Below are 26,953 nucleotides of genomic sequence, written 5' to 3'. Positions count from 1 at the left end.
GATGAGAACAGTCTTAGGCTAGGGCTGTGAATTTGGGAGTCTCAGTGGTAGGTGAAGCAGGAGGAGTAGACAAACTGTGCAGAGAAAATGTATGGGTGAAAAGCTGAGGGCAAAGCACAGGAGGATGCTAGGAGAGAAGGTATAGGCAGAGAAAGAGGAGGAAGCAAGAGACAGAAAGAGTGGTCAGAGAGGAGGGAAAGAAACTCAGTCATGGTGGGTGTCACAGAAACCAGGGGAGGAGAGGCACGTCAGAGGTCAGAGGGTGGCCATGCAAGAGGAGGACAGAAAAAGTGCCTCAGATAGGATGACTGCAGGTTTTCTGTAGGAGTTTTGTCACCTGACCCACATCTTGCCAAGTATGGTCTGCATACAGGCTAAAGGCCATAAAAAATCTGAAACTCACCTCTGCCATTCTCTTTCTCTGAGAGTTCACTCCTCTTCAGAGTCTCCTTATTTTCATTCCATCTCCAGTGCCTTCCAGTAGATGCTTCTTTTGTGTTTTGTCCAGAGTTGATCGTTATCTATGGAAGGGGCTGTCTGGTAGGAGCTTATTCAGCCATACCACCAATTGTCATTTAAAAAAAATGTATCATGATACAGTGCTCCATGGTTCATGAACATTGGAGAATATTTCCTTTTGTTCTCAGGGTTTGACACTAATGTAAGTTTAGAACACACTTTTAAGTACCTTGTACTTGGAGGCCTCTGAATTGAGGAGGGATGTTATTAAACCAGTGCTTTAAGCAGGTTGCTTTATTACTTGTGTATGGGCTTAGGGAGGCTACCAAATTGTAACCACTCATAAGTGCCATTTTGGCTTATATCTAGGTAACCTTTAGAAAGTGGGGCTTTTTCCATGCAACTTCTTAAAAAGCATTCTTTTTGTGGGTTCTGCACCATATGGTTTGATACAAACATACTGAACTAATGCCTACCCAAATAGACATTTGCTTTTTTTTTTTATATCTGAGATGCTTGTTGCAACGAGCAATAAAACCATTTCATATTTTTGTTTAAAAACTTAATTAAATTCTGCTTACTTTAAAAATGTTTGGTTCGCATTTGTAACACCATGTGCTTTCAAAGTTTGGTATTTAGTTCTGAGTACATGAGGGTTGCTAAGGGATGCTAGGATGTCAATTGTGTATGAATAAGAGGAGTTCTAGTTTCAAAGGAATGGTGAGAGGATTATTGATTAGGAAAAGATACAAGAGCCTTATGCTAACATAAAAAGTTGCAGTATGTACCTACTTTTGTCTGTGTTGGCTCCTACCATGACTGAAGTCAAGATGGTAGAGAGATTTCCAAAGAAAACAGAATTGGACATTTTGAGTAATTATTTTAAGGGCAGGCAATGGATGAGAGCAGAGTCAAATAATTTCTCAGTCCACCGCCAGAAACTGAAGCTGGAGCTTCAAAGGTTTACTTTAGCTTAGTTTTGTTTAATTTTGTTTTGTATTTCTAAACTGGACAGATAATCTGAGCTGTTTACATGGCTCCAAAGATTTGGATTGTTAAAGAGGATTCAGGCTTTTGAAAGAAATTGAAATGAAAACTGAAAAGTGAGAAAGGTACATTATATTTAAGGGGTTATTTCTTTTTTTTTTTGGCTTTTAACAAGGGGAATTTAATGAGTTGCTGGTTTATAGTTCTAAGGCCGAGAAAATGTCCCAATTAAAACAAGTCTATAGAAATGTCCAATAGAAGGCATCCAGGGAAAGATACCTTGGTTCAAGAAGGCTGATGAAGTTCAAGGTTTCTCTCTCAAGTGAGAAGGCACATGGCGAACACAGTCAGGGCTTCTCTCTTGGCTAGAAGGGCACATGGCGAACATGGCATCATCTACTAGCTTTCTCTCCTGGTTTCCTGTTTCTTGAAGCTCCCTGGGAAACGTTTTCCTTCTTCATCTCCAAAGGTCACTGGATGGTGGTTCTCTGCTTTGTGGTACTGCAACATTCTCTGCTCTCTCCGAATCTCCGGGTTATTTCTTTATAGTCTAATACTGATGGGTCATATGACATAGAAAAAACACATAGAACTTAGTACTAAAAAGCCTGGGTTTAGAGTCTTACTCTTCCATTTACTAAATGTGTGACTTTAGGTAAGATTCTTTACTTCATCTGTGTGATGGGGAATATACCTCGTTCATTTCACAGCATTGTGGAAGTCAAATGAAATCATATTTGTGAAAATGTTTTTATAGATGATAAAGTTCATTATGAAAGTAAGGAATTATTATTATTATTTTTTGGCAGCAGGGGGCAGAAATCAACAAATTTACGGAAAGAAAAATGCAATGAAATTTCTTGAAAGCTTAAAAGAAAGGGGGACCTGTTCTTGCCTGCCATGCCCAAAGACCTGGGTTCGATTCTCAGTGCCTGCCCATGCAAAAAAAAAAAAGGGGGGGGGTACTTAGATACCTCTGCTCAATTGCAATACCAAGTGTGCAGTAGTCTTTTTCTGGATGCTGTAGTCAGAGTGTGCTGTCTTCCAGCTGCGTCCCAGAGAAGATCAATCTCTGCTGGTCAGGAGGAATGCCTTCCTTATCTTAGATCTTGGCCTTGACATTCCCGATGGTGTCACTGGGCTCTACCTCAAGGGTGATAGTGTTGCCTGTTAAGGTTTTTTATAAAGATCTGCATTGCCCAGTGGCGGTGGCAGCAGCATATAGAGGAAAAAGGGAAACCAAACTCCCAGCCTCGACGGACCTTGAGGAATTGGTTTTTATTTGCTTATGAAGATAATGGCTATGGATATTAGAGGATTATTTATTTTAACAAATAGTTCTATCACACCCAAATAACGATTGACTAAAAAATTGCCCATTTTAACTCTCATCCAAAGGAACCAAACCTTTGTACTATGATCCTTTGTCTTAGAAACACCATAGTCTAACCCCATAACCAAGCTATTGCTGCAGAATATTCTAATTGCCCAGAAAGTAGCTAAGAAAGAATAAAATTGACTGTTGGATTTACAACGTGGCGGCAAGGTTCACGTGACTAATATGAAGACCTAAGAGTCACTGTCCAGAGGTTTATTCATTTCTTGTAGGAAATAAACCTGCAGCAGGTTCTGTTGCCACTGTGTGGCAACAGGAGTCAGCTTATGCCATGGTGTGATTTATCAGAGGCTGAACTGATACTGCTTTAAATATGTATATATAAGTACATACATATATTATGTTATATATTACATATATGCTAAATTTAAAATAAAATTAATTTGCTATGTTGAGAAATATTTAGAAGAAATAAAGTTGTAGATGCAATTTGATAGTATTCTTTCCTTTAACAAATGTTCATCAAGTGCCTGTTAAGTGCAATGCAGTGTGCTATAGGCATTGGGTGCAGTTTTTTTTTTAACATTTTTTTAAATTGTGAAATAAATCCATATATACACAAAAGCAATAAATTTCAAAGTATGTTTTTTAAAACAAATTCAGAAAATTTTTTTCACAATCATGCAGTCACACTGTAAAAGCTATATCATTAGACAAACATCTTCAAGAAACTTGGCTACTGGAACACAGCTCTACGGTTTCAGGTACTTCCCTCTAGCCACTCTAATACACCATAAACTGAGAAGGGGATATCTCTATAAGGTATAAGAATAAATTCTCCAAGTCCACTCACTAATGTTAGTTCATATCAGTGAGACCATACAGTATTTGTCCTTTTGCTTCTGGCTAATTTCATTAAGCATAACATCCTCAAAGTCCATCCACATTGTTACATGCTGCCTGATTTTATTCTGTCTTACAGCTGCGTAATATTCCATTGTACGTATATACCACAGCTTGTTTAGCCACTCATCTGTTGATGAACATTTGGGCCATTTCCATTTCTTGGCAATTGTCACTGGGTACAGCTTTGATTAAAGCAAGCACTGGAGTCTCATGGACTCCACAATCCAGTGTAGGAGAAAAGAGTTAAGCAAATGATCACATTGATTAATTGCAACAGAGGTAACTGCTATGCGGGATCAGACTGTGAGCTGAGAGTTTATGACAGGGGACTTAAACTGCTCTAAGGTGTGGAAAGTCTTACCTGAGGAATGGCCCTTGAAACATAAAATCTACAATGAGGCTGATGGAGCAAGGGAATGACAGGATCTGGCTAAGTCTGTCTTTTTCTGGGGGTGGGGTGGGGAATGCATGGCCCAGGAATTAAACCCAATTTCCCATATGGTAGGCGAGCATTCTACCACGGAACCACAGGGTGAGCCTTTTAAGAGATGCCTTTGACAGCTGAATGGAGAAAAGGCTGAAATTGGTAGGGTACACAGCAGGGGGAAAAATAGGACTATTGCAAGATTGTTACAAATGTGGGTGCTTTGGGGTATGGTCTCCACAAACCTTTTCAAACTATTGTTCGTCTCAGTTTAATACCACCCAAAATCTTATTTGAATACTCCTAACTTCTTTCCTAGGCTGTTGAAAACTTGGCTTTAAAAGGTTCTGCTTTTCTTTGTTTTAGCTGTAACCTACTATGAATGGACTATAATTCCTTCTGTGTGGCTTGTGAATTCTTCATGCTATGAAGAAGAAAGAAAAATTCTAGTGGGGGAGAGTTTCGAAAATAGAGCAAACGGGCCATTTTTCTTGAACCCATGAGAAATATTCATCTTGAAAAGTGCTAGATGAACTGAGATCATTGAACTTATAGTTTTTCTCTTAGCAAATGTTTTAGCAGCTTGTGGCTTTTACAAGAATTTGGAATTATAAGAATGTTAACTTCCTGACTTGTAATATTGTATTTTGAATATCAGTTAAAAGGGAGGATCTCCTAATAAAAAAAAAAAAAAAAAAAAAAGGGATGACCTCCTAGATCCTTAGTTCCCAGAGAATAAAGTCTAAATAAAAAACTTTACATTCTTTCATGATCTGACTCCATGTAAGTCATTTCAATCTTCAAATATTTTTAATCAACCTGGCTTTCCAGTTCAGATTTTCCTTTTCAACCTAAGGTCCTCAAACTTGATGGTATGTTTTTTTTCTTTATCTTCTCAGGTTTGAAGTTATGTGTTATGTGTAAAGCTTTTTGAAATTGTTACCTACGGCCTTAGTACTCAAAGTGTGGTCTAAGGACCAGGAACATCAGCGCTACCTGGGAGTTTGTGAGGAATGTTCCAACTCAGCCCTCATCAGACCCGCTGAATCTCCGTTCTAACAAGATGCCTGGATGATTCCTATGAGCCCTTCAGTCCTCAACCACTGTGCTCTGATATCCCCTTCTTTCTCTCTTTTTATACTACTAAACCAGTTTTTTACCAAAGCCCCCAACATCTTTTTATGCAGTGTGCAGCATCTGAAAGTAATGTCTGTCTGAACACTTTAAAATGAAGAGCCTATGCTTTCTCTCTGTGCTTGTTTACATCAATTCATGATGAGCCCTTTCATCGTCAGTTGGTACCAGCTATGTTTTCTTCCATTTGGTTGGGATACCCAGCTCTGATCTTGCTCAGTGTTGAATCTCCTTTCTTCTGGAAACACTCTTCTGCCTTATTTTCATATTATCCCTACTAGTTTTCCTTCTATATCTTTGGCTGTTCATTCTCAGTCTCCTTGACCTAAGTTTTTATCTATCCTTTAAATGCTAGGGTTTCATCCAAAGCTCTCTTCTCACTTTACACTCTTATCTCTCTCAGGGATGTCATCCACTCCCATGGCTTTGTACATCATTCACACATTCCACAAGCTGGAGTTGAGGCCGGCACTGGTGCCAGGCCCTCAGCTGGGTGAGTGAGACACAGACATGCAAAATAGACTTCCTACCTCCAAGGAGACGGGCAAGCAGACAGACTATTCCACTTGCGTGCACATGTGTTATAAACACTGTAAGCTTTAGGAGTCTGAAGAAGGAATAACTTTGTTAGGGAGTCTGGCAAGGCATTCTGGAGAAATGCTTAGATCTACCTTCTGGGCTCCAGATTGAGGCATTTTTTTTTCTTGACTATTTCACAGGAGTTTAAAACTCAATTTATTTATAGTAACTACAATAGCAAAAAGAAAAATAAACTCCTACAAACCTACTTCTTGTAATTTGAAGCCGAATGTACCCCAGAAAAATATGTTCTTAAATTCCTTTGGGTGTGAACCCATTAGTAGGTTTTTTTGGTGTTGCTACTTCAGTTAAGATGTGACCCATTCCACTCAGGGTGGGTCTTAATCCTCTTACTGGGGTCCTTTATAAGAAAATTAAATTCAGGGAGAAAGAAAGCCACCAAAGCAAGTAGCTGAAAGCAATGAAACCCAAAAGAGAAAGGAAAGATCCTGCCATGTGTCTTGCCACGATAAAGAGGAGTCTAAGATTGCCAGCAGCCAGTGTCCGGGAAGAAAGCATTGCCCTAATGATACTCTGATGTGGACATTTTCACAGCCTCAAAACTATAAGCTTGTAAGCTAATAAATTTCCATTGTTAAAGGCCAACCCATTTTATGGCATCTGCTTTGAGCAGATTAGCTAACTAAAACACTGCTTTTCATTATTATCTATTGTGTCAGTCAGGATAAAGTAGGTTATACTGTGTAACAAAAAAATCCTAAAGCGTTGTGGTTTAAAAGCAATAGAGGTTTATTTCTCACTCATGCTACACGCCCTTTGCAAGGTTCTCTGCTTTGAGGTTATTCAGGGACCAGGTACATGGAGCAGCCACCGTCTTGACCTTTTGTGATCTCTGTGCCAGAGAAAAAAGAAAGAGAGCTCTGGAGGCTCTTATATCAGCTATTGTTTTGCTTGTAAGGACTTCAGCCATATTGGATTAAGGCCCACCCTCATTCAGTCTGGGCACACCTTACCTAATAATGCCTTCAGAAGTCCTATTAACAAATGGGTTCACACCCACAGGACTAAGGTTTTGGACCTGAACATACCTGTTGGGACAGTGGATAATATTTTTTAACCTGTGTACTTTATCCAGGGTGGAAAGCATGTTTGTGTGTGTGTACGTGTGATGTCCTCAGTTAATCCTTGAGCAAGCTAATTAACCCTCATAGGTTTCAATTTCCTTCTCTCTAAAACTCCCTGAAAGAGACTTACTTATATCATTTGTCTAATATGATTATGTGGAAAGTTAATTCATTTGATGTGTATAGTGACGGCACTTAACATGCTGCCTGTATTAGTTTCCTATTGCCACTGTGACAAATTACCACAAGTTTTGTGGCTTAAAACAACACAAATTTACTATCTTACAGTTGTGTAGGTCACAAGTCCAATATGAGTCTTCCTGGACTAACATCAAGATGTCGGCAGGGCCACATTCCTTTTGGAAGCTTTAACAAGGAGAATCTGTTTCCTTGCTGTTTCCAGCTTTTGGAGCCTTCCCATATTCCTTGGCTCCTGGCCCCTCCATCTTCAAAACCAGCAATGGCCCACAGAGTCTTGTTCATGCTGCATCACCCTGACATATTCTCTTGCCTCCCTCTCCCACTTATAATGACTCATTTCATTGGGCTGAACTGGAAAATTCAACTGTGAAGTCCCTTTAGCAATCATGTAAGGCATTTGGGGCAACATATTCACAAGTTCTGGGACTTAGCACTTGGACATATTTGGGGGACAGTCATTCTGCTTACATGTTGCCTGAACCACTGCAAGTGATCACTAAAGTTTGGCTATTATTATTGGGATTTTAGACATTTTTATATTTCTTAAGCATTTTTGTATTGTTTTTTTGTTACAGAGCTGGAGCACTTTGAGCCATCAAACTGTGATATAATGAGACCTCCTATTTGTAACTTAGCATGGAAGAGATACAGTTCTTTCACCTCAAAAGTGGACTAAGTGATTCACTTTTGGAAATTTTATAGAGCATTTTGTGATGCTGAGATGCACTTATAATAAAAGAAAATTGGTGTTTATTTAAAAGTGCCTTAGTAGCACTAAGGAAGACAATTTCCCTCTCATTACAACCATTGTAGAGTAATGACTAACAATGATCGAGAACTTATTGTGTGCTAAGCACTGTTTCAAATGTTTATATATGTATTAACTAATTAAATCCTAACAGCCCCCATGAGGTAGGAACTTTTATTTTCCTTATTTTGTGGCAGTTGAGAATTTTCCCTGAAGTTTCAGGGCTAGTAAGTGGAAGAGATAGGGTTTAAATCCAGGTGGTCAGGTACTAGAACCTGTGCTTTTAACCACAGCACTATAAAAATGGGAATGCAGAAAAGGACAGGGTGATATTGAAAGAATGAGCATTGTACTTTGGGTTCATTGTTCTCTGCATTGCAGCTTGAGAGCATTTAGTCTTATTGAGTTTTAAATTCCGTAGCTTTTAGAAAATGTATAACAGCAAACTAACTGTGATTTGGTCAATTTCCAGAGACGCTTGAAAACAAATTGTCCAGCAAGTCCAGGCTTTTAAAGGCAGGTCCTTTAGGTTGTTTCTTCTCTTTCTTTCTCTCTCCAAAATATACTTGAGGAACATTAGCTGCAGCAACTATCATATATTATCTTTTTCTCGCTTTGTTACACAGGGTTTAAGAGCAAGGGCGGTCCCTTTTTTTGAAAGGTGCTATCCACGTCACTGCCGATAGTTAAGGAAGTCATGTTTTGGAGAGCTTTGTGTAAGCAGATGGTGCTAACACTTACAGAACTAGGACTAGGGAACAAAAAAGTAAAGAAAATAAGGCCAGTCATTATATACAAACTATTAAGAATCAACTGTTATTGAAATATTTCATATAATAAGGAACCTCTTTTAAGTGAATGACTCAGGAGTAAAATAGTATGGAATTGGCATTTGCCACAAGTATGTTAACAGAGATTTTGCATGAGAAGTAAATGTACTTTGTGGGCCTTATGTATCCATTATAGCCACATTAGTGGAAATAGCATGCTATGTGGAAAATGTCTTTATACCAAAATAAGTAAAAAAAAATTAAATAAATAAAAGAGACCAGCCAACAAATCTTCACCAAAGTAAAATGATATCTAATTGATTAACAAATTTCTTCTTATGAATCAAATATATTTCATATAGTAATCAAGCTTGTTTCTACATTTATTCTGATTTAGGATAAATTCTAAATCATTCTGAAAATCAAGAGCAATTCAGCAAAGAACTTCATTGCACCTTCTTACATTTGGTGTTTACTCATGCTCAGACAGTTTGGAGAATGTTACCTGTATCACATGTTCATGATTTAGCTTTGACTCTCTGATGTTTTATTTAGAATACTTTGGCAATGAAACTGTTGACCTTAGTTAGCTAGCAAACAGCTGCTTTTCTATTTTGATTTGTTGTTAATGTTTTCCAAGTGTCAAGCACATGTACAGAAATTTTTTCCATAGACTGATATTAAACATTTTATTTATATTTCTTTTATTTTTAATGGTCCGTGAGAGTGTTTAGGAAAGCGAGAACCAATTAGAGCATTCACAATGTCTTTAGAAAAAAAAAATCTCCTTTGGTTATTTCTATAGATGGATCATCATCATCATATCCATTTATTTTTGTGGCATGCTCAAGTACAGTGCTATATTCTGGAAACACAGTCCATGGTCTATTTTGGAAGCTTTTGTTTTCTTCTTTGCATGGGCAGACACCAGGAATTGAACCCGGGTCTCTGGCATGACAGGCAGGAACTCCGCCTGCTGAGCCACCGTTGCCTGCCCAGTCTACTGTCTATTATGACTGACAAAAATACATGATTTGTTTTCAGAGTTTTCAGAAGTTTCTGCCTATAGACAAAGCTAGGTGATTCCCAATATCTTGAGATTCCCAAAATCTTGAGATTTCAAGATTGGCTCTTTTTTTATTTTGTTAATGAATGAGTATTTTGAGAAAATGCCCATTTGATAATCTTGGTTTAATGGCTGTTTCTCATTTCTTATATTTAATAGCCTCTGATCGAAGATGAAGATAATTTAGCTTCATCTTTTAGTTTGTGCTGTAATTAGAGTTTTACTTTTTTGGCTTCTATGACATAAATCTTGGTAACTATATGAGCCCAATTGTTTTTATTTATATGCTGATTATAGTTCATTGAAATTTGGTGCGAAACGTAGGGACATAAAAGGCTGAAGCCAACCAGACACTGTTGTGTCCTTCAGTGGCAGATATAGTGATAAATGGAGTAAAAATCCTGGGTGCTGAGTAAAGTGCCGCATAATGATAGGTAAAACTGAGAAAGCAGGGAGGAAATGCTGTGTAAGATGCACCACATTGTATTTATTTATGAGTCCCACATTTATTTAAATATGAGTCCACCACATTTTAAGGTGGATTTATCCTAAATTCTTTCAGCACTAAGGAACCTAGCTAGGAGACCCAGTTTATAAATGTTAAGCTGTTGAAGAAACAGTATTTTCATCGCAGGGTCGTGTGTTTTCAACAGAATGGAAACTCCATTGTTTGTCCCAATGGATGGCTGTCTGTCTGGATAGATTAAGACATGGGAAAGAAGCTGCAGGGTTTCCTTAATGTGTCTATTTATAATAAATACTTTTCTTTTGCTTTCTCTTTTTCAGGAACATTAAAAAAGTCCTATTTTAAATCAAATTGGAGTGAACCTTTCGTCACCGATGGTGAAGTTCAAGTGTTTGATGTTTTTCTTACAAATACAATTTATAATGAGAGCACGATGCTATCAACGGAACATCCCAACCAACACATTCCAGCTTGGACCCCAGATACTTCTCTCCCAGAGGGCCCAAGTCACAAGAACACAAGTACGTCTGAAGGCTGAATGCAAGTGCCTTTTAATGTCTGTGGAATCCACGGGTAGATTTTTTTTTTTTTTTTTTTTTTTTTTTAAGGAAAGACAGAGAGAAGGAAGGAAGGAAGGAAGAAAGGGAAACATTTTTAAACATTTTCTTGTTTTATTGTATTCTGTTTCTCCGTTTTTGTTACATGGGCTGGGGCCGGGAATCGAACCGAGGTCCTCCGGCATAGCAGGCAAGCACTTTGCCCGCTGAGCCACCGCGGCCCGCCCCACGGGTAGATTTTTAAATGTGGCAACCAGTGCTCTTAATTCACAATCATTTCCTCGTTATACAGACAAAGCCCTACCCAGTTATTTGTCTTTCTAGTCCACTGTCCTATTCTTAAACATAAAGTGCCATCAGCTCAGTCATCTAGAAATGGAAAGGAGTAAAGAAATGAAAATGTAGCACTGTCATTCAAAATTTCTCAGGTAAAAATTTAAGCTGCTTGCCAGGTGCTTACCAATGTAAAGGTATTGATTTTACTGGAGTACACATATGAAAGTTTATGCCTCAGTTTGACACGTTGAGTTACTTGCTGTGAAGTGGCAGTTTGGTCAACTGGTTGGAACGTTCCCAATTCTATACCATAATACCACATGAGTTAGTGGGAGCTAGCCTCCCATGTGTTTTGGGGGTGACATGTGTTCTTCCCCCCTCTTACCTCTCTCCCCTCTCTCTTTTTTTCTCTGTGAAGTTTGTTTTACCGTTTGGTGACTGACAAATATTCAGATCTTGAAGTAGCTTGTATTTGAGAAACTCTTCTGCCTGAGGATAAATAGAGGGAGATATCCGTTTTTCAGAGAAAGTACTGAAGAGAGAGAAGGAAGAAAGAAAAGTGGGGGTGGAGCCAGTGAGATGGTGGGAAACTGCGCGCTCTGGAATGACACTCCATTCCTTATTACCCCTTAGATCGTTAGCAAAACTACCAAACTCCCAGATTTCTTGGTGGGAGTAGATTTGGGAAAACACCAAAGAGCTTTGGCTCTGGTCCGATCAATACTGATATAATATATTTGGAGCGTAGTCAGTGTAAGGACTGTCTTGTCAGTTGTCTTAATTCTAACTTTCTGCTTTCTAAAATAAGGCTATGTGGTTGAAAAATATACCAAGCCCATCCATCCATGATCATATTCTTGTTTGTTCCTCCCTCTTTCATGAAAACCCACGAAGGGAGACCACGTCTTAGGTCTAGGACAGAGTATTTATTTTTATTCTGAGCCAGGAAGGGAAGGATTAAGTTGACTTTTAGCTTTCATAGTGCATAGCTGTCAGTGTTTGAAGAAAAGCAGGATTATTCCATTTCTTCAGCCCAACAGAGACAGACCGGATTTTACTGTTTCACCGAGCACATATAAGTATTAGCTGTTTCTTATGCTTCTGGTTCACCAGTGACTCATACTGATTTGTGTTTATTACCTGACAGTAATACCGCAAACTAAACTTATACCAAGTAAAATCTATTTTTCTCATGAGCTTAATTTTGAGGTTTATATTTTGGTCATATCTTAAGCACTTCATTATTCTTAAGGACGGTGTTTTCCATCCAAAGTGCAGAAATAATTTAAACAAAAACTCAGTCCAGTTAATATGGTTGCAATCAGAGCAACTGTTATTTTCTTTCACTAAATGGATTTGTTTCTATTTTGAAAGTCATTTGTTAAGATTCAAATAGAGGTTATAACTGCATGTAATGAAGAGTAAAGAAACGTGGTAGTTGTTGCTGAGATTGGGAATTTGATGAAAGTCTGTTTGACTCATTTTCTCTTCTTATGGCTGGAACATTACTTGAGTCTATGAACTTAATTTAACATGTAGAGGAAATCCAGGTGAAATTAGAATGATTAAAAGGAGAAAGGCTGCAACCTTTGAATACTGTTGTTAGTGCACTTGACACTTAGCACTGAGCTTTAGCAGTCTGTCTGTATCAAGCCAAACTATTTTTTGCAAGGAATTTGATAGCTTTTCATACATTTCAGTAATTGTGTCAATCTGTGATTGCAGAGCTTTTGATAGTTTGCAAGTCGAGTTTGAATATTTTTCTGTTTTGTGATGCTCGCAATTAACTGACAAGGCATACAGAATAGGTAATAACATCGTTCTCAAGTTATTTCAAGTTATTTCTCCTAAGGTGAAGCTTAGAGAAATCAAGTTGACATATTCAATATCACTTGCCTAGTAATTTGTAGACATGGAATTGGGAGTCAGACCTTAGGAGTCTTACATGAGTGGTTTTTCAAATATTTCATGACTCCCCATTTAACTTTATTGCTTTTTTTTTTGGCAGTAATAAGAGCATTATTGAATAAATTTTTAAGCTCCAGGAGAGTAGGGACTCTGTTTTGTTCACTGCAGTATAGACACTGCTCAATAAATTATTTGCTGAATGAAAAAGTAAATGAGCCAGTGATTTGAAATTGTAATATCTGATTTGTCACTTTTGTTAGTGATGCCTGATCAATCACATTTCTGCCACCTGATATTTCTTTAACCAATTTTACCATTTAATTTAGTGCCTTGGATCTGTCCTAACACCTAACAGAGAAGTTGCTTTTGTCCCTTTTTTATTATTCTCTAATTAAAATGTTACTTTTAATTCTTGGCATACTGTAAAGGCGACTTCAGTCCACTTAATTCCAAAAATACAGTGGGCAGACATTCTGTCCTATGCAGATATCCTGGGTAGGAAACCAAAGAGGGAACTCTGGGCCAAAGGTGCCAGAAAGTATCCTCTTGAGATATCTCCTCCAGGGTGTCCTTCATGCCATTCCAAAGCGTAAACTAGTGCAGTTTGTAAAGTTTTAATTAGAATTCCCGACATAGCACACTATGTGGCACTTAATATGCTTACCTTCCAAAGAGAAAGGCAGAGTTGGGCTTTGTGAATGTGCAATATCCTTATTGTGACATCTGTTACCTCTGGAGTTTCATTAGTTGCATTTTGAAAATCAGTTGTAACGTGGAAAGGGAATAGGTTTATCGTTAGCTTTCATACTGTATTTTAGCAAAGGATTCTTCTAGGTTGCTTTCTGTATCTGGATTTTTATTTTCACATTTTTCTCTTTATAGATTTTCTAAACATTTAAACGTATGTGCCACTTTAAGCAAAGGAAAACCCTGGCCAACCAGGAGCTTTGGGGATTAAAGTTAGTAGGGCATGCAATAAAATAACCTAAAAATTTTGATCAGGAATTAAGGGAACAGAGAGAGGTGGATTTTGTGTTGAAAACTTAAAATATCTTGTTTTCTCATCATGCTGTCTGATAACCAATTCCTCAGTCTTCTATATGAGACCAAAATGTGTAAGCCTTCTCACAAACTTTTTAAAATAACTGCTTTATTCAGATACAATTCATATACCATAATATTTATGCTTTTGAGGTATACAATTCAGGGGGCTTTAGTATAGCCACAGAGTTTGGTCTATTCATCCTATTTTAGAACATTTGTATCACTACAAGGAGAAACATTGTATCTATTACTCCTTATTCTCTCTTCCCCCAGCCCCTGGAAAACACTAATCTATTTTCTGTCTGTATGGGTTTGTCTATCCACAATATTTCATATAAATAGGATCATACAATATGTGGTATTTTGTGACTGGTTTCTTTCACTTAATATTTTCAAGGTGGATCCATTTTGTAGCTTGTATCAATATGTTATTCCTTTTCATGGCCAAGTAATATTCCTTTGCATGAACAATTCATCTATTAAAGGACATTTGGGTTGTTTTTACTTTTTAGCTATTATGAATAGTGCTTCTGTGAGCATTCTTGTACAAGTTTTTCCAAATATATTTTTTTCAGTTCTCTTGGTTTGGTTAGGAATTGCTAGGTTATGTAGTAGGAGAGAAATGAATAGGTTATATGGTCACTCTATGTTCAACCTATTGAGGAACTGCCAAACTATTTTCCAAAGTGGTTGCAATATTTTATACCCTCTACAAGTCTTGCATGAGGATTACAATTTTTTCACATCCTCACCAAAACTTGTTATTTGTCTTTTTTAGGTTAGCCATTTGTATTAGCTAGGGTTCTGTAGAGAAACAGAGTCGGCAGGAGGTATCTGTAAACATAAAATTTATAAAGTGTCTCATGCAACCTTGGGGATGTAAGAGTACAAGTTCTATAGGGCAGGCCACAAGCTGGCAGCTCCAGTGAAGGTCCTCAATGAACTCTCAGGAGAGGCTGGCTGGCTGAAGCAGGAAGAGTGATTGTCTCTTCTGAATCCTCCTTAAAAGCCTTTGGGTGATTAGATTAAGCATCACTCATTGCAGAAGACAATTTCTGGATTCTCAGCTATATTGCATTGATTAAACTGTTTTGATTACTATAGCTTTCCCACAAGTTTTGCAGTTATGAAATGCCGAATTCTCCAACTTTGTTCATCTTTTTCAAGATTGTTTTGGCTATGCTGGGTACCTTGCATTTCCACCTGAATTTTAGGATTTGTCAATTTTTGCCAAAAAAGCCTATGGTATTTTGATTGGTATTGCATAGAATCTTTTGGTCCATTTGGGGAGCATTGACATCTGAATATTAAGCCTTCCAATCTTTGAATATGGATATTTCTCTATTTATTTAGGGCTTTAATTTCTTTCAACAATGTTTTACAGTTTTCAGGTACAAGTTTTAATTCATTCTAAATTTACTGTTTCTTTTGATGCTGTTTTAAATTGAATTGTTTTCTAAATTTCATTTTTGTATTTTTCATTGCTAGCATACAGAAATACCATTGATTTTTGCATATTTTATTCATGTCATATCCTACAACCTTACTGAACTCATATATTTGTTCTATTGTATGTGCGCATATTCGTTAGGATTTTTTTATGTAAGATTATTCCATCAGTGAATAGAGATAGTTTTGTTGTTTTTTCCTCTTTCATTTGGATGCTTTTATTTATTTATTTATTTTATCAAATTTCTCTAACTAGGACCTCCAGTAAAATACTAAACACAAGTGGTAAGAGCAGACATCCTTGTCTTGTTCATGCTTTTAAGTGGTACAATTTCAGTCTTTCACCATTAAGTATAATGTCAGTATGGGTTTTTATAGATGCCCTTTTTTCAGTCTAAGGATGTCCCCTTCTATTCCTAGTTTGTTGAATATTTTTTTTCCTTTATTATGATGAAGTTTTGGATTCATCAAATGAGAGTTGTTTTTTTGTTTCTATTGATATGGTCATGTGTTTTTATTGTTTGTTTGACTAATGTGGTGGATTACATTGATGACTTTTTTGTATGTCTAGCCAGTCTTCCATTCCTGTGGTAAATTCTTCTTGGTCAAAGTGCGTAATCTTTTAAAAATATTACTGGATTTCATTTGCTAGAATTCTTTTGCATCTATATTCATAAGGGTATTTGTGATTTTCTTTTCTTCTGATGTCTTTCTTTGGTTTTGATATCAGATTGGTACTGACATCATAGGATGGATTGGGAAGGGTTCCTCCCTATTCTACTGTTTTGGAAGAGTTCTGGAAGGGCTGGTATTAATTTTCCTTTAAATGTTTGGCTGAATTGACCACTGAAGCCATATGGTACTGGATTTTTCTTTGTGAGAAATATTTTGATTGCTAATCCAATCTCCTGTTATAGAATCTATTTAGATTTTCTATTTCTTATTGAGTCATTTTGGCAGTTTCTGTCTTTCTAGTAATTTTTCCATTTCATCCTGGTTGTCTAATTTGTTGGCATACATTTATTCATAGGATTCTCCTATAATTCTTCTTTTCTTTTCCTCTAAGGTCAGTAGTAATGCCCCCTCTTTCATTCCTGATTTTGCAATTTGAGTCCTTCTTTTTTTTCATGGTTATTCTAGATAAAAGTTTGTCAACTTTGTCAAACTTTACAAAGAACCAACTTTGTTGATTTTCTCTATCTTTTCCCCCTATTTCATTTTTAACACTTTAGTACTTGTTATTTTTCCTTCTACTTATTTTGGGTTTAGTTTTCCCATCTTTTTTTCTAACTTGTTAAGGCAGAAGTCGAGATTATTGATTTGAGATTTTTCTTCTTTTTTAAACATAGGCTTTTACACCTAAATCTTTGTGCTGGTTTGAAGCTGTTATGTACTCAGTAAGACCACGCTCTTTTAATCCATTCCTGAGGGGCAGGTGTATTGTGGATGGGGCTTTTTGATTAGGCTGTTTCAATTGAGATGTGACCCACCCAATTCAAGGTGGGTCTTAATCCTATGGTGGAGCCCTTTAAGAGGGGATAAAAGAGAAACATCGAGAGAGGAAGAAACACACACACACACACACACACACACACACACACACACACACAGAGAGAGAGAGAGATTAGACAGTAATGCCCTAGAGTTACTAGGGAAGGAACCACAGAAGCTCAGAGTGGAAGTCACTGGAATCTAAGAACTGAAGGCAATTAGGCCAGCAGAACCAGCCATGTACCTTCCAGTGCACACAGGTGTCCCAGATGCCACCAGCTTTTCTTCTGACTCCAGCTATCACGCTATTGATGCGTAATTGGGACATTTTTATAGCCCAAGAACTGTAGAGTGTAAGTTAATAAATCCCTATTGCATAAGCCAGCCCATTTCTGGTATATTGCATTCTGAAAGGTTTAACAAACCAAAACAATCTTCTGACCACTGATTTAGCCGTATCCCATTGGTTTTTGTACATTGTATCTTTTTCATTTGTCTCAAAATTTTAAAAATTTCCCTTGTGATTTCTTCTTTGATCCATTGTTTATTTAGGAGTGTATTTAATTTCTTTTTGTCATTAATATTTAATTTTATTTCATTTTGGCCTGAGAACATATTTTGTTACATTTCAATCCTTTTAAATTTGTGGATGTTTGTTTTATGGTCTAATTTATGGTCTATTCTGGAGAATGTTTCAGGTGTTTTTGAGAAGTATATGAGTTCTATTTTTGTTCTGTGGATATCTACAGATATCTTTTAGTTCCAGTTGGTTTATAATGTTTTTAAGTCTTCTTTTTACTTGTTGATATTCTGTCTATTCATCTGCCCATTATTGAAAGCAGAATACTGAAGTCTATAAGTATTTCTGCCAGTTTTTACTTTATGTCTGGGCTCCTTTGTTAGGTATTTATATGTTTATAATTGCTATGCTTTTTTTTTTACATGGATCGACACTTTTGTCATTATAAAATGTTCTTCTCTGCCTCTAGTTATAATTTTGTTTTAAATTCTATTTTTTCTGCCATTATTGTAGCCACTCCAGCTTTCTTTTGATTGATGTTTCTTGGTATGTATTTCTCATTTCTAAAATTTTCAATTTAAGTCTTTGAATATAACATGTTTATCTTATAGACAGCATATACTTGGATCATTTTTTATCCACTTGGCTAATCTTTACTTTTTAATCGGAGGTTTCATTCATTTACAGCTAATGTTCTTACTGATAAAGTAGGGCTTATGCTTAATATTTTCTATAAGTCATTTCTTTTTTCCCCTCTATCCTCTACTATAATATTTCTGGTAGTTCATTTTTATTCTCTTTTTGTTTCTCTTAATATATTTATTGAGTTATTTTCTTAGTGTTTATTTGAGGGATTAAAATGATCATAAATGAAACAATTTAGTTCAGATTAATTCCAATTTAAGCTCAACAGTATACAAAAACTGCTCTAATATAGCCCTATTATCTTACTCTCCCTTTGAGCTTTTATTCTTATACAAATTACATCTTTCTACATTGTAAACCCATCAACACATTTTAAAAATTATTACTATATGCAGTTGTTTCAAAAATCAGAAAGGACTGGAAATGAGTATATCCAGTACCCAGATTTTGCTTTTTAATATCATATTCCAATTAAAGGAACAAGGGCTCCTTGGAGAGCTCGCTAATTCTGGGACATAGGAAATAAAAAGATAGTCTTAATGACCCTATCTTCAAAGTCACACATTCTACTTCTGCCAACTCAAATCTGCTGTTGAGTCCCTCAAATGAATTTTTCACTTTACTGGAATTCTCATCCCCAGAATTCCTTCTTGGATCTTTTAAATATAATTGTTATTTCTTTATTGAAATTCTCTATTTGGTGAGATGTCATTCTCATACTTTATGTTCGTTATTTAGATGTGATTTCTTTTAGCTCCTTGAATATATTTGTAAAACCTGATTTAAAGTCTTTGTCTGATATTTCCAATATCTGGGCTTCCTCAGGGGCACTCTCTATTGACTGATTTTTTTCCCTCTATATGGGCCATATTTTCTTGTCTCTTTGCATGTTTCAAAATTATTTGTGAAAATTGGGGTTTTTAAACATTAAAATGCAACAACTCTGGATAGTAGATGTACCTCTTCTTCAGGCTTTTTGTTATTGCCCTCTTTATTATTGGTGTTTTTTTTTGTTTGTTTATGACGTTCCTATAGTATTTTTCAAACTGAAGTTTCTGTTCTGATAACCTAGTGATCAGATTAAGTCATGAAGTTTTTCCTGGATTGTTACTCGCTAAGCATCTATCCAAAGGGAAATTAAGAAGAAGGAGTCTAATTAGACATATGAAATCAAGTAAAGTCTCTTCTCCTTTTTTCCTGACATTTTCTAATCCTACCAAGAGTGGAACCTAAGACACCTTCATTTTCTTATTGAAAAGTTGGTTTAGCTGCCCTCAGAATCATGTTCACCCCTCTGTAGATTCCTAAGTGTAGACCGTTGTGCTGTTTGAGTGGGAGTCTGGATTTGTAGGCACGCGTGTGTGTGTGGATGGGTGAGTGGCTTAAATATGCCCAGAATTTTATGCATTTATTCCTTTACTATGTTATTGCACAGTATTTCTCCATCTGCAGCCTCAGTGACCTCCTATGTATTCTGGGGAATCAGAACATTCTACATAAGAATTTCTTAACTGTGTGCTTTCGTTTCAATAATAAAAATAATGTCATCTGGATAATAATTTACGATGAGTACTGCTGTGGAATTTTGGTGCGTGTCTTTGAGTTTCTATTTATGATTATGTTGCGACCAAGTTGTACTTCGTAAGACATTTGCTGGGTTAAACAGAGGCAGGCTTGACAGATATTCTTCCCAACTGGAGAACAAAGTGTTTCTTGGTATCTTATTCAAAGTGTGCTTCTGGGGTAGTTCAAATAGAGAAAAGGCGTGGCAGGCTCGGGGCTCGCTTACCTGGGATAGATTGCAGTAGAAGCTTCTCAAATGCAGATGATCCGTCCTGCAGCAGTCAGCACCACAGCCTGATGCTTTAGAAGATCAGTGTTAATATTAATTCATTAACATAATTAATTTAAATGTTAATAGTTTTGTAGTTTCACCTCTATTTAATGCGTGCAAATTAATTTTAGTTTTATAGTTGTGTTAGACTGCAAAAAAAAACTTTCTTCCTTTAATGAAGCATGTACAATTCTTCAGTTTGTGAAATAATTTGTGGGATACCTAGGTTCTAGGTGTCTGTGTCACAGCCCTGGAAAACCAGTTCTATTGTTTGCTGAGAAACAGAAGCAGCAGGAGATACCTCTACCTATTTATCTGCCTATCTACCTATCTTCTATCTACCTGCCTATATCTATCTATCTATCTATCTATCTATCTATCTATCTATCTATCTATCTATCTATCTATCTATCTCTCTCTCTCTCTCTCTCTCTCTCTCTCTCTCTCTCTCTCTCTCTTTCTCTCTATCTCTATCTCTATCTATCTATCTATCTATCTATCTATCTATCTATCTATCTATCATCTGTTTATCTTTCTGTCTGTCTATGTATCTAATCTATCAAAAGACTTATTATGAGGAATTGACTCACACTACCATGGGAGCTGGCAAGTCTGAATTCTATGGGGCAGTCCACTACCTAGAAACTCCAGTACAGGTAATTCTGAAGTCCGGTAAGTCCGTAGTCCCCAGGGGAAGCTGGCTGGCTGAAGCAGAGGCCAAAATTCTTTCTTATTTCTGAAATCTTCATTTCTGCCTTTTAAGACCTTCACCTGATTGAATGAGGCAACTCCTGACACTGCTGAGTGTCATCCCCTTTGTGCACTGTAGATGCAGTCAGCCATATGTACAGTCAACGGATAATAGGTCCAAATCTGTCCGTGACATACTGTCATAGTAACGATCAGGTCAGTGCTTGCTTGACAGAGCAACTAGACACCATAACCTAGCCAAGCTGACACGGGTAATTAACCGTCACAGAAGTAATGCTCAGTAGTAAAGCTTCTTAACTTTTGTTGTGCCCTGGACTCCTTTGGCAATCTGGGGAAGCTTGTGGTTCCTTTCTTAGAATGATGTTTTAGTTGCTGCAAATAAATGGCACAAAATCACAAAGGAACCCAATTATATTGAAATGCAATAATCAAAATATTAAAAAACTAATAGTAATAAATAATGTATAAATAATATAAAATACGCGAATATGTACAATGCGTAATATAGAAATAATATAAATATTACAGTATAAAATAGGCATATATGTGCTTATTTATTAACACATTAAATAATGATGCCTAGCAGTAGATCTGATAGTTGTAATTTTATAATAGGGATTAGCATAAATGATATTTTGAAATATTTGTAACAATTCTAAGTTAACATGAAAATATCTATGATTTCTATTTTGCTTTTGTAGATTTGTTGCTTACATCGATCATTTTTTTTCACACTAGTGCTCAGGTCATGATTATTCACAAGAGTTCATACTGTGAACAATACACACATGACAGTTGATGAATAAGTTGAAAATGCGGTGTATTCACATGGTGGAATATTATTCAATCATAGTAAAAGATGAAGGGCTACTCATGCTCTATATATGGAAGAATCTTGAAAACATTGTGTCAGATGAAGGCGGCCAGACACAATAGACCTCATGATGTATGATGTTGCTTATGGGTGATGCCTAGAATAGACATAGCTACAGACTCAGAAATTAGATCACTGGGTGCTAGGGGCTATGGAGAGGGAAGACTGGGCTGTGACTACTTAATGGATAAAGGGCTTCTCCCTGGGGTAATGATCAATGTTCTTGAATTAGGTCGTTGTGATTGTTGTAAATATTGTGAATATATTAAAGCCACTAACATGCACATAATACAATAGTTAAAGGGGTGAGTTTTATCTCAATTACACTGATGATTTAATTATGCTAAATTTCAGTTGGAAGTTTATGGAAATCAAGTTACTATTTACTCCCATCCAAGTTGACAGATACCCTAATTTCTACATATATGGGCCTATTAGGGTCTTTGGGCTCTGGTTAAGGATATAATCTCTAGTGAGACAGAATTTTTTGTTGGTACCTTGGAGGGTCAGAGGCAGGCCCAAGCTGTCTCATTTTATTTCCATGCTACTCTAAAAGTTAGTCTAGTCATGACTCCCAGACACCATCCTTTATGTGCTCTGCTGGACACTAATGTTAGAATCCACACAATGTTAAAATCTGATTCAAACCTTCTTCTATATATTAAATTACATTTTTTTCGGGCTTAAAGAACAGCTATGAGATTCAAACATGGGCTTCTGGCTAACATCAATATCTAAGCAAAACAAGTGAAGCTTTTAAATAATTGTTGCAGGCTTGTCTGATTGTTCTAGTAAAGACCTGCACAATTCTTGGGAAAGTGAGAAAGAAAACTGGAATATAGTTCTTGTTCCTTCACTTGCTTTTCCTTCCTTTTCATCCTATCTTTATATGACTCTGTCCCTGGGACATATCGAGTTCCTTCCAGAGAGAGCAAGCTCAAGCAGTTGCAGAGTTGGGTTTATTGAAAAGGGTAATAGAATGGTGCCTATTTCACTCTCTTTCTTGGCTACAGTCCCATTTTTCCCTCTCAAAGATTTCTGGACAAGATTTCCTGGTCCTCTTTCCTAAATGAATCCAGCAATATCTCCCAGGTGACATATGCCTCTAAAGGTAACGTGCCAGTAACACATTAGTACAGCAACTGAGTCTGGGTTCATATCACAGAGGCTTGTGGCTCAAAAATTTCTACTTTAGATTCATTATCACGGTTTCCTCTCCAAGAGGAAAAGCCCAATACCCTGGTCTACACAGAGTAAAAACAGTAGCATGCTGATAATAACAGCATTGCAAAAACTGTCCTGGTCAAACTCAATGACAAAAATGATCTTTTCAAAGCCAAACAGGCAGATAAAAGTCAAGGAACTGAATTTGCTCTGTTCTCTTGTTCTGAAAGAAAATTGGCCCGGTGCACACTCCTTTTTGCCTGAATCATTCAATTTGCTAACCGTCTCATATTTTAGGGCTTTGTACGATTTTGTGTTGAGAGCAAAATTCCATCAGTGGGAATCTGTTTGCTGTTACTTGTGTCTTTGGAGAATAGGCCTTCTTGCTCACTCGTAGTTGAAATAAGTATGGTGATGTATTTTCCAAACCAATACCTATACATCAGTTCATATTTGATGCAAACCATTCCTTGTGTTTTAGTGTGAACATATTTTATTCTTCTATTTTGCTGCTCTGCATCATTAATCTGATGTTCACATGTGGTGTTTGAATTGATAAGAATTACAGTGCTTGTTTATAAGCATACTAAGCTGTGTAACCCATTCTGATGCTTCTGTACTCTTCCAAGTTTTATGATATATCATAATTTCTGAGAGCCATTCCGGAATCACCATTCATTCATTAGCAGCTATTTATTAGGTGCTAGGCCCTCGGGCTTGGTTTTGTCAGATAAAAATCTTGTCCCCAAGCAGCCAATTGTCTAGCAAAGGCCTTGAGACATGAGCATATTATTTATAACTTGAAAAATAATCACAAAATTCTATGAGAGCTTTGAAAGAGGGAAAAAACATGATCCACGTATAACCTTTTCCTTTCTTTAAAACACTAGATTTCTAATCCCTATCGTTTTTTTCTGCTACAATTAACACATCATTTTTCTAAAAGTCATTAAGTTTCATTTACATTCTAAAAATAAATTTTCAGTTTAACAATCTGTCCTGGAGCTTCCGTTTTAAAACAAATTGAATCATTTCCTTCTTAAATTAAGAAAACCTTATTATATAACTGCCTTAGATCATTGAACACATCCTTTGGTTCTTGAGATCATCTTTAGAACAACCTCGCCCCATAGGTATGAGTTGGAATTTTATCACCTCAGAAACTTGGAGGTCTAGAATTGTACAATTCTCTCCCTGGACTTACTTTCCAATTCTTCCATTGTTTATTAAGTAATAAAGTTCAGAGAATTTGTTTTTGCTTTGGTTATATGTTTGTAGAGGTGCACTGGATGAAGACCTTCAGGCTATGCATCTCAGGACACTGATTCATGATGCCTTGATGCTGTGAAGTCACAGTGACAATGTTACCATATCCTGTGCCTTTAAAGTGAAGGAACAAAATAATAATTGTGGCATATTAGTTTTCTCCAGAGAAACAGAATCAACATTATATATGTATAATGTATTGCAGTGTTTTATATATCCATATATTTAATGCAAATATATAAAAGTATAATATAATGCCTTATATTGTATAGGAGGAAAAGGCTAAAACAATAATAGTTCAATTTATTATATGTAAGTGCTGTGTAATACACTTTATTTGAAAGATCCCATCAAGTAGGTATTATTAGTATCGCCATGTTACAGAAGAGGAAACTAAGGTTCATAGAATATCTTTACGATCTTTTATGTTTGTGAATGAGGAAGGTGGGATTTGAGTGTAGGCCGTATGACTTTAGGAAATGATATGTATCAAATACTTACAAGTGATTATCTCTGAGTCATGGTCCAGTAGGTACTTTTTAATTTTCTTATTTGTGCTATTCTATATGGCCCACATCTTTCATCTTTTACAAATACTTTTTTATGACTTTTATAATCAAATAAATAACTCTTAAAGTTGCTAAACAATAGCATGCACAGATTTAATAATATTGCCATTCTAATTATTATGAAATAAATTTTCTGTTCTGTTTACCTTATTTCACTAAGTTACATAAGTAATTTTTTTTTTTTTTTCACGTGGGCAGGCACCAGGAATCAAACCCGGGTCCTCTGGCATGGCAGGCAAGCGTTCTTGCCTGCTGAGCCACTGTGGCCCACCCTACATAAGTAATTTTTATACATTTTTATAATTGTGGGGATTTATATATAGGGTATAGAAATATGGGCAAGAAATGTAGAGCTTAAAATTCTAAAATAAGAATAATTCAATAACATGATTTAACAAAAAACACATCATTCTCCTTTCTAGTTTCTTTGAGCAACCAAGGGTGCAGGATCAGAAGGAATACATTTTTTTTCTGAACTTCAAAAACTTTTGGGTGCTCTTATATCTCTTTATGGTAGTTTGAATCATGTCCCCCACAAAAGAAATGTTCAAGTCTTACCCCTCATCCTGTGGGTGTGAACTCATTTGTAAATAAGACCTTTGAAGAACTTATTTTGATGGGACCAAATTAAATCAAGTTGTACCTTATTCCAGTATGGTCGAAGTCCATCTAAGCAGAGGAAATTTGGATACAGTATGTTAGAAGAAACCAGAGGAGAGAGAGGTCTCAAGACCCATGCGTTGGAGGCAGAGATGAATATAAGTCAAGAAATCCTAAGTATTGCTGGAAAATAAGCATCAGAATCCTACAGACTCTGGGAGAAAGTATAACCTGACAATACCTTGATTTTAGATCTCTAGCCTCTAAAACTGTGAAACAATAAATTACTGTTGTTTAAGCCAGCCCATTCTGTGGTATTTGTCATAGCAACTCTGGCAAACTAAGACACTACTTTTGAGCAAGCAAGGCAATTCACTGTAGGCTTCTGATTTCTATAGTAATAAGTAAACTTTTGGCCAGTACTACTCAGCTTGCAAATCTCTGAGGCAATTTAAAGAAGCCTCCAAACAAACAATGCTCTGTCTTTCTAACTTTCAATATTATGAATGGCTTCAATATACTATAATACAATAACCACCATTGCTTCTTGCATCCTACTTCTTCCTTCTGGGTTCAATTCTTTCTGTAATGAAGTCCAGCCCTTGCTAGTTTTTTTATTGGAAACTATTTCATCTTTTGTTTTTCTAAAATATTTTTGTGGCACCCTCAAAATGGCATAATTGTTTTATCTAGGTAATAGATTTGAGGTTGACTGTTTGTTTGAAAATTTATTTCAGTTTTCCTGGATTATTGTGATCGTCAGAACCAATATTTGCAATTTAATTTTTCTTTCTTTTATAGGTGACCAGCATTTTGTCTTTTGTGTTTTAAGATTCTTTGTCATCTACCCAAACTTGGCTGCCTGCTTTATGTAGGGGTCTCAGTTTCTCTTTGCACTTCCTGCAGATCCATCCTTCATCTGCTCTACCGAACACAAGCTCTTGATTTGTTGACACTGAAAACTCCCTCCAAGATAGGGCTGTTGGAATATCAGCTTGTGGATGTCCCCTCATGTACCTTCTCTCTTATTTCCTGTTACTGCTTTATTTGTGGAATCTTGAGACGTCCTTTTTTTTTTTTTTTTTTTTTTTTAGGGCAATCTCAGCTATTCATTCAAAAGAAGTTTGTTTTATTTTACTAAGTATTTCTGGATGCTTATAATGGGTGGGTGTCTTAGTTTTACCTGAGCTTCTGTCACAGATACCATACAGTGGATTGGCTTAAGCAACAAGCATTTATTGGCTCATGGTTTCCAAGGATAAATGGCTTGCTTCCTTTTAGGTTCAGTAGTATTCTGATGCTAGCTTGCTGCATTCCTTGGGATTCATTGGCTGGTATCTCAGCCTCATGTCATATGGCAATGTCTTTTGTTTTCGCTTCCATGCTCCCTCTGAGTTTCAGCATCTCCTGGTGGCCTTTTCTCTCTCTGGCTTCTGTTTTATTTCTCTTTATGAGGCTTCTAGTAATGTAGATTAATACTAAACCTCTTTCAGTAGGGCCATACCTTAATGTAAAATAACATCTTCAAGAGTTCTATTTTCAATGGGTTCACCCTCACAGGAATGTGGATTAAGATTAAGGACATGTCTAGATAGGGGTATATAATACAATCTACCACAGTGAGCTTTCAGGTTATTTAGTCTGCATTATTGAAATTTTCAATCATGTGTAAATTTAGAGAGAATAGTACAGTGGATGTCAATGTGTCCTTTCCCAGCTTATGAATATTTGATCAATTTTATCAATTTTCTTAAACTCTCTTAAACATTTTTATCCCCAGTGCTTCTTCAAGGCAGAGGTTAAACCTGCTCACATAATTGAGAGTTGAACTGCACTGTGTTTTATCTGCACAGAGGAATTTTGATATTAGCTAGTTTTCAAATA

General features: G+C 36.5%; 1 protein-coding gene across 2 annotated transcripts in view; it reads left to right on the top strand.

Annotated features, from left to right (window-relative positions):
* The window catches only part of CORIN (corin, serine peptidase), a 250,569-nt gene that overhangs the window by 34,452 nt on the left and 189,164 nt on the right, over nucleotides 1–26,953 (top strand). For both annotated transcript variants that reach the window (XM_077136786.1, XM_077136787.1), the window contains exon 3: nucleotides 10,482–10,682. In XM_077136786.1, coding sequence (XP_076992901.1) covers nucleotides 10,482–10,682 — 201 coding nt within the window. The remainder of the gene's footprint in view (nucleotides 1–10,481; nucleotides 10,683–26,953) is intronic.

Source organism: Tamandua tetradactyla, chromosome 19 (assembly GCF_023851605.1).
Source record: "Tamandua tetradactyla isolate mTamTet1 chromosome 19, mTamTet1.pri, whole genome shotgun sequence".
Classification (NCBI taxonomy): Eukaryota; Metazoa; Chordata; class Mammalia; order Pilosa; family Myrmecophagidae; genus Tamandua; species Tamandua tetradactyla.
Note: the sequence above shows the minus strand (reverse complement) of the source record. Positions and strands in the feature narration are given on the sequence as shown.